The 8654-nt window shown below is 47.5% G+C and overlaps 1 protein-coding gene across 1 annotated transcript; it reads right to left on the bottom strand.

Moving 5' to 3' along the window:
- Positions 1-6620: 6620 nt before the first annotated feature.
- Positions 6621-6977, bottom strand: LOC121834640 (alpha-1-antiproteinase-like; the record flags this gene model as incomplete). The annotated part of the gene is made up of 1 exon (XM_042288355.1): positions 6621-6977. A coding segment is annotated over exon 1 (357 nt), but the record flags the coding sequence as incomplete, so codon positions are not given.
- Positions 6978-8654: the final 1677 nt, after the last annotated feature.

Raw genomic sequence — 8654 nt, forward strand, 5'->3', positions numbered from 1 at the left:
ACGTCGTCAGTGACGTCACTGATGACGTCACCGGCATCCGCATCGTCATCATCACTGATGACGTCATTAGTGACGTCACTGATGACGTCACCGGCATCCGCATCGTCATCATCATCACTGATGGCGTCATCAGTGACGCTACTGATGACGTCATCGGTATCGTCACGTGGCCCCAGGTCACGTGACCCCCCGACGTCACGTGACGCCCCAAGGTCACGTGACTCCCACAAAGTCACGTGACCCACAAGGTCACGTGACCCCCAAGGTCACGTGACCCCCCGCCCCCCCGAGGTCACTTGACCCACCCCCCAGTACCCTTCCCTCCTCCTCCTCAAGAGCTGCGCTCTAATTCGGCGTTACAGGGAGTTGTAAACGGCTTTCATTTTTTGTTTTCGCTCTTTGTCCGAACGTGTTTTTATCACATTTACTAGTAAATAAGCCGAGCTGCATGCGTTAGAGGCTGCGTCGTGTTGCCAATTTGTTTTAATTTTTTTATCGTCCTGGCATGTGAAATATTTTCCAATTAGCCTTGCATGTATACTTTTTCTCTCACAAATCATAATTATCCATTTATGTTGTACGTTTTTTTTCTTCTAACAAGGGGGGGGGGGGGACGTTAGGAGGGGGACATGGGGCGGTTAAGCTTTAACTGGGATTAGTGTTCTTAATGCGTTCTTTCATGACTCTCCGGCAATAACATATTTTGACAACTTCTTTATTAGCCAACAAAAACATGTTACTTGTCTGTAAGCTGCTTAATGTTACAAACTAAAAAGAAAATACGTACACAGCAAATGGGTCTTGCACTGGAACAATAATTTGAATCTCATTTTGTTTTTAGTCCACACCAAACGCCATGGTTTGGGTCAGACACGTGCACGTCACCCAAAGAAGTAACTACATAGCGTTCCTGGGTACTCACTCAAAAAGTAGCTAAATACGTTATTTATCACCAAGACCCCCCCCCCCCCCCCCCAAAAAAAAAAAAACAAAAAAAAAACGCGCTATTTCAGCTCAAAAGTAGCGAGTCACTATTCCCGTTACTTTGATGACCAAATACACCACTGCTTTTGTTACGTGGTTCATTTTTTTTCAGTAGTCGTTCTATTTAAGCAGTAGCTGCCTCTCGAAGTTTTCATCAGTAATGTTTTCCCGCTGTATTGAAAACACATCTACAGGGACGCTGAAGACTCGTTCTACTGACACACTCAAATAAACGGCAGTGTTGTCTTCAGGACGAGCTGGTGAATCTGGGATTCCCCTTTCTCTTTTGTTCTCTCCGGTTCTAAAGTTCGAAGTTGACGATGGATTCTGTGCCTTTCCCGCGTTGGCAACCTCTGGTTTTACAATCAGTCCGTGGAGATTCTAGAAGGTTGAACCAACAAACGTTATAGTGTTCTCTGGGTGAAGGACATTCCCAGTTGTAGAGTTCGACTGATGTGTTCAGCGATAAGCGTTGCACTACTCTCATACTGTTTAGTTGCTTGTAGGGTTGCCCATGTCCCTTTGCGCAATAGACGCATACTCAGGTTAGAATTAAAACGAGGCTGTTAAAACGTTGTACACGTAAACGTTGTACACGTAAACGTACACGTACTTAAAGTTGTAAACAACTATAAGTACGTTACTCGTTCGTTTTCTAGAAAAGTAACTAAATACGTTACTCGTTACCGAAAAAAGTAACTAGGTAAAATAACTTGTTACTAGTAACGCTTTACGTACATATCTGATTTGGGTATACTGCAGTTAGGTTTATCGTACCAGAAGAACGAAAGCTGGGAGAGCGAGCTCGGCTTTTGACGTTCGGAGGGTTCACAGGGTTCACACGGGGCCGAATCACTACAACGATTACTCTAGGAAAGAATTCAGATGTCATTTTCAATTGACTCCTGAAATAAAGTATTACCTACCACAGGCTGTCCATACTATGCTTACGTTTTTAAACGTTAGTTCTTTTCCACCATTGTTCTCGAATATTCAAACACAAATATTCAAACTATACTTCGTCTCACCCTACGATGGATTAAAGGCAGAAGCTACGAACCGCCAGATCCAATCACGAGCCACTTAGACATTGCGTGGTATTTCGCTTTGATGCACGTATCGGTGCCCGTGTCTCGATTCACTGATGGGAACGGGCGGACAGTGGTTCGGATCTGGACACGGAGCATTATTCGTCCAAAGCTAACCAATGCTACGCGTGTCATAGTTTAGCGTGGAACGTGATTGGGGCACCATGACAGAACAGCACACGACAAAACAGCACGGTCAAAACAGCACGCGTCAAAACAGCACAGCGTCAAAACAGCACGGCGACAAAACAGCACGCGTCAAAATAGCACGCGACAAAACAGCACAGCGTCAAAACGGCGCAGCGACAGAAGAGCACGTGCCAAAACAGCGCGGTGTCAAAACAGCACAGCGTCAAAACAGCACAGCGACAAAACAGCACAACGTCAAAAGGGCACAGCGACAAAAAGAACGGCGTCGAAACAGCAGTGCGACAAAACAGGACATTGACAATATAGCTAGGGTTTGGCATTTTCGGTTTTTATTATTTCTAAATTCGGTGTACATTTTTCGGTTTTTATTCCAAACAGAAATTTTCGGTTTTTGCGGTGAATATTTGTAGACTCATAAACTTCTCGGTTCTTTTCGGTTTAGTGACGAAAACCAGTATACTGACGAAAATGCAGTATTAAAGCGTTGGTTTAAAATGTATGGTGAGTAAACCAGGTAGGTTGCTGTCTGTGGCAGCCGACGTGACCGGTTCTGCAAGGCGCACTGGGACCCTATCGTGATCTGACATTATCGTCGTGTGCTCGTATTTGTACGTACACTGGACGTACATGAGCTTTACTACCACTTCGGTTCGAGAGGAAAATATCAAAATCCAGAAATGTGCAAGCATTGTACTTAGTGCGTTTTTTCCCCATTTTCACGACTGCGAGGGGTGGCAAATTCGCGCCGACCCCAGAAACGACAATAAAACAATCGTATGTATGCCCTCCTCTAGTAAACGGAAGCTAGGGGTGTTAAAAATGTGCGGCATTTACGGACGTTCTTGATTTTCATTGTTCAGTTCACGATTAAACTCTTTTCTTTGAACAAAGAATGCGCCACACAAATTCATATCAGATAAAAAACTAAGATATCGTCCTGAAGACCCCTGGGCCCCCGGTGCTTTTGTTGAACGTTGAACCGATCTCGGAGACAAGCTGGAAACTGCGAAAGGAAGTGGCATATGGTCAGTAATGAGTCCAACCATAACCCCCCCCCCCCCCCCCCCTTTGCCTCTCCGAACTCCCTCGAAAATACTGACCTTTTTCAGTTGAAACCGAATTTGAAAAAAATAATTCGGCGTACTTTTACCGGTTTTATTCGGTTTAAGCCGAAAACGCTGAACCCTATGTAGTTAAAAAAATGTATGTCTCAAAGTAGGCACTGCAAAGAAATGGAGGGTCTAGGCCAATTCGTCGAAAGCCAACTCGTCGAGGGCCAATTTGTCAAATCCGTTTTTTTTTGGGAGCAAGTTCGGAGTGGCACATGAAGGCTCGATGGGCGCCTGAAGGCTCCCTGGGCAGTACCGAAGCCTTTGCTCGTGCGTATTCTGGCGATTTCTCGAGCAGTTCTGCTAATTATGACGCGCAAGTTTGCTGGCAATGTCGTCAAAAAAAAAAAAAGGGATTAATCGAACGGGATAATGTCGTCGTCAATTGTTAAAAAAATAAAACAAAACAAAACAAAAACAGAAAGCGTCTGCGGCAACAGTGTGCTCAGCCCATACTGTACGGCAGCAGCATTGAGGCTGTGGCATGTTTCTGCTTCTGCGGTTTCCCCTCGATCGAGGCCTTTGTCGGAAATAATGTGTGAATTTAATTCAAAACGACTTCTCGCTTGCAAGCTGCAGCCGCGTGTTTCCTGGACATATTATTCACGGCGAATGAACCGCGCAGAATCGGCGCCTATGGTATACCTTGAATACGCTCGACATTAAAGTCACCTAATCTTACCGGTTCTATCAATGCATCTGTAATGGCGCATCTCCCGCTTTTTTTTTTTTTTTTTCTGGAAGGGGGGGGGGGGGGGGGGTCTAGGCTTAGGTGGTAATTACGAAACGACGAGTACTGCGAAACCTTACCGGACCGCCGCAAACCAGACGGATCATAACTTGAACTTATGGATTTCTTTTTCTCAATAACTTTTCCGCTTTCGCTGGTCCTACAAAAAAGACCAGACAACGCGGCCACATCGACGCGAAAATATCACCTCTAGCTACCCAATATCTTCAAGTATGCCCCCATCCTTTACAACCTAGCGCCAAAAGAATGAAAGGGTCAAGGAGGTTCGAAATTATTTGTGCAGAGAGAGTGAAGAGCGCGCTCGAAGTTGCTACATGCGTGCTGTTTTGTCGCTGAGCTGTTTTGACGCCGTGCTGTTTTGGCCCATGCTCTTTTGTCGCTGTGCCGTTTTGACGCTGTGCTGTTTTGTCGCGTGCTATTTTGACGCGTGCTGTTTTGTCGCCGTGCTGTTTTGACGCTGTGCTGTTTTGACGCGTGCTGTTTTGACCGTGCTGTTTTGTCGCGTGCTGTTTTGTCGTGTGCTGTTCTGTCGCGTTCCCCGTGATTGGACCTGGTGGCCCGTGGCTTTGGCCTTTAGTCCATCGCAGGATGAGATGAAGTATAGCCTGAGTGAGAAAACGTCTACAGCCGTGGTTCTCTTTGAACTCACAGAAGCCTGATATTTCCAGAGACTTAGAATTGCATAACGTGATCACTTCGTTTAACATCTGTCCCTCTTCGGTGGCTGGAAAGAGGCGGCAGCATGCGAAAACATTAATAAAATTAAAGAAAAAAAACTAGAACATTATTCTAACTGACAAGGTGAGAACGGCAGGAGAGGAGCTTCGGTGGACACGCATCCAGCGCGAGCGTCCTACCTTCGGCAACGCTTCGGCATCTGGTGCACCTCGAGCCAAAGCACGACGGAAGGCATGGAGCGCGTGCTCGAGGCCGGATGACCGAAAGACACGCCCTGACGTTCTCACTCTGTCAGTAACTGCATTGTTTGGAGCTCCCGTTCGAATATTTCTTTCTCTCTTAACCCGCTATTGACAGCGAGGAACCGATAAGTACTGATATGTCTTGAGAAACGAACGTTCAACACTCTAAAAAAAAGTCCGTGCGTCTACTTTTACGCACAACTCCCGGAGAGCCAATCACCGCAACTTACGGAGGCAGCTCAGCGATTGACGATGCCGAAACATATGTTTAAACAAAAAAAAACAAAAAAAAACGCTGTCTGATTAGTGACATTAAGCAATGCAAAATGTCACGCTTGCATTGCTTAATCTCACAACTCGGACTGCGTTTTTTGGTCTAAACGGATGTTTCGGCATCTTCATTCGCTGAGCTGCGTCCGTAAGTTGCGGTGATTGGCTCTCCGAGGGTTGTGCGTGAAAGTAGACGCACAGACTTTTTGTTTAGAGTGAAAATGAAGTAAAAGATATCCGAAAGATTTCCTAACTCTCACAATCGTGTTTTTTTTTTTTTATTCCCTAATGTTTTCCCTACTCTTGTAGGCTGACTGACATCCCGGACAAGACATCTTCTGTTAGTAAATATTATATACGCTAGCACAAAATATGTCGCCAGTCGGCCTATGGAGAGGAGCCCACGTGTGTCGACTTTACCGCGTTTGCTTCCTTTTTCGCAGCGCATGGCAGGATTGACTAACGATGAGCGGTTGCCATCGATGATCTCTGAACAGTTTTAATATATGATCAGCGATTATATGTTACCAATAATGATCAGTGACCAAGAATAATCCGTGATCACCAATATTTTCTGACCCGTGATGCACTGTGTCCAATAGTAATCAGCGACTAGTGATGATCTGTTGTCAATCATGTCCGCGACCTAAAGTATATTCCAGTCTCTTATCGAAACAGCGACTGTCAAGGTTGCTTCTTTTGAATGATTGTCCAACTTCAATATGATCTGAGTCAATACCACCTAGAATAATCAAAGACCGTGTACTAACATTTTGATATCATCACTGTGCAGACCGAGGGCATACACAGAGCATACAATTGCCGAGTTTGCACCTAGTGTGATTAAAGTAAAATTTGGGGGATCTACGTAACGAAGCAACCACGGTAATCTGGAACGCCCTAGCGGAGGGCCGAGTAATTATTTCAACCTGCTGGGAATTCTTTGACGTGCAACCAAAAGCTCTGTTACACGGCGCGTTCTCCTCAATAAGTCTCCGTCAGTTTGCGGGTAACTCCGCCAGGATTTGAACCCGCCACCTCCCGTGATGACGTCATGTTGAGACGAAGGAGGCTGTTCCCAGGCTTTCATTCTTCTATAGTCGGTGACATGTAGGTTAAGAACCCAGTGCATGCTCCGCCTCAAGAGCCTTTTATGACTGCTCGAGGCGGATCATCTACTGGAAGCATTTACCCTAGACCTTTGGTAACACATCGTTGCAGGTGCAGTAATCCTATCGGAAGGCAACGAACGTGTGCTGTAGACGGAGAACCTACTTGTCTCTCAACGTGTCATCCTCTGTAGGTGGTATTGTCTGAGCACGGTCTTTACTGGTTGCTAGGGGCCTACCTGGGCGTAGAAGTCTCGGTGGATGGCCTCCTTGAAGGAGTCTGCGAGCTCGAGGCTGGTCGAGAGGTACATCTTGTTGGCGAGGCCGACGTGGTTCTCGGACAGCTGTCCCAGGGCCCGGCCTATGGTGTCAAACTCGTGCAGGAGCTCGTCCTCGTTGGACACCCCCAGGGCCTTGAGGATCTGGTCCGCCGTGTCGCCCCTGGAGCCCGCCAGAGCGCTGACCAGGGCCACGGCCGTGCCGAAGGGCGACACGAACACGTTCGAGCCGCTCTTGGACATGGCGCGGTACAGCCGGAGAGAGAACTGCTGGAGCACCGGGCGGTCTTTCTTGCGTGCACGCCAATTGTGGCGCATGGTGCGAGCCCTGGAGAAGAGGCAAGGTTGGGATTGTGTATTTGATTTCTTTTTTGGCACGAAGGTTGGGTCTTGGTATTCATTACAATCGTAGATTCACATCTCTGACCAGAAGGCATACTTCAGAAGGCGTACTTCAGAAGGAATATGCGGAAGCTGGCCGTCAGCACGCGCTCAGCAGCCGCGCACGCAGCTATGGCCGCCGGTGCGTACTTCCTCTGGGCCTTTACAGCCAGAGCGTTGGTTTTAGTACATAGTGATAAAACGGGATACATAGGCAAATAAAACGAAGCAGATCTAGCGGTCCGTCTTCCAAACCGTATGAGAAGCTATGTTTTCAAATGTTCCGAGAGAAGTGGCGTCGTCACGCCACTGAGTACGAACGCGCAATTTTTCTGACGACACGGAAAGATAAAATAATTTGTCAGAATACTTTTTTGTTTTTTGTTTTTTTGAAGATTGGCTTATGTTGGTTGCGTTCCGCCGACTGTGCACCAAGAGGCGTCCAAAGACTTTTTAGTCTCCTGCAGTTTCTAGCTTGAAGGTACGTGTAACGATTGCGTCACACACAAATATATACATATATATATATATACACACTTGGGACAGCCGGCACGGCGAGGCTAATCACAGCGATTGGTTTCTCATGTTCCGGCCACTGGGATCTATTTGTCGCTGGGGCATTTGAAGTTCGTTGCGGCGCTTCGAGGCGCACTGTGTTTAATCCTTCGACATTAACGTAATGCAAAAGTCTAAATATTTATAAACGAATTTACTTTCCTGTTTTAAGTAACTGAATTGCACGTTTTTTTTTTTTTATTATCACTAAGTGTTAAGTTGTTGGAGCTTATGTTTCTAGTAGGCATCTAGGGTGGCAGTGACAACGTTTGAAAGAACAAGTTCTGTTCTGCCTCTTCCGGTTACGCTCCAGGAGGCTGTTGCCTAGCGTGGAAGCCATTGCACCGACACTGCGACCGTTGCTTGGTGCTGTTAAGAATGGAACCTTCGGCGACCTTCTTCCGCGTTTCAACGCTGCGGAAACGAGTCAAGACGAGTCCGGGACCGTCGCCCGCTTGTCGGGGCCTGCGCGAAACGAGTCCCGACGAGTCTGGGACCGTCGCCTGCGTGACGGGGCCTGCGGCAACAAGTCTCAACGCGCCCGTGACGTTGGCGGGACGTGTGTGTGTGTGCGTGGTGGTTGGTGCGCTCGGAAAAGGGAGAGAGGCATGGCCTAACTGCGGAGAACTTTGGCTACGTCGCACTGGACGGCGGACTTTTCTGCGTCGCACTTGACGGCGGGTTCCTGCATCGCACTGGCTGCCCTGGCGGAGAGTGAGGGAGAAACGGACCCTATATAAGGCGGAGCGCGAGGCTGCTCCGTTGTTCTCTCGGATTTGACGACTGTATCGCTACCATGTAATTAAACCGTTCGTTACGTTACCAAGTCTCCCACCTCCACTAAACCCCTGGGTTCTTCACTTCGGGGAATGGACGTCGTCTCGAGCCAGGAAGCTTCCGGACGTGCGGCCTAAACCCCGCCTCGAACAACTGGTTGGCAGCAGTTGGGATCGGACCATGCGACATCGTGCTACATCTGTGGGTGAGCGTTTGGACTTTGCTTTGAGATTCGCCAGGCTTCAGATTATGGGTAATTAATTTTGAACTGCTGGGAATCCT

This window comes from Ixodes scapularis, unplaced genomic scaffold (assembly GCF_016920785.2).
Source record: "Ixodes scapularis isolate PalLabHiFi unplaced genomic scaffold, ASM1692078v2 ptg002013l_1__unscaffolded, whole genome shotgun sequence".
Taxonomy (NCBI): Eukaryota; Metazoa; Arthropoda; class Arachnida; order Ixodida; family Ixodidae; genus Ixodes; species Ixodes scapularis.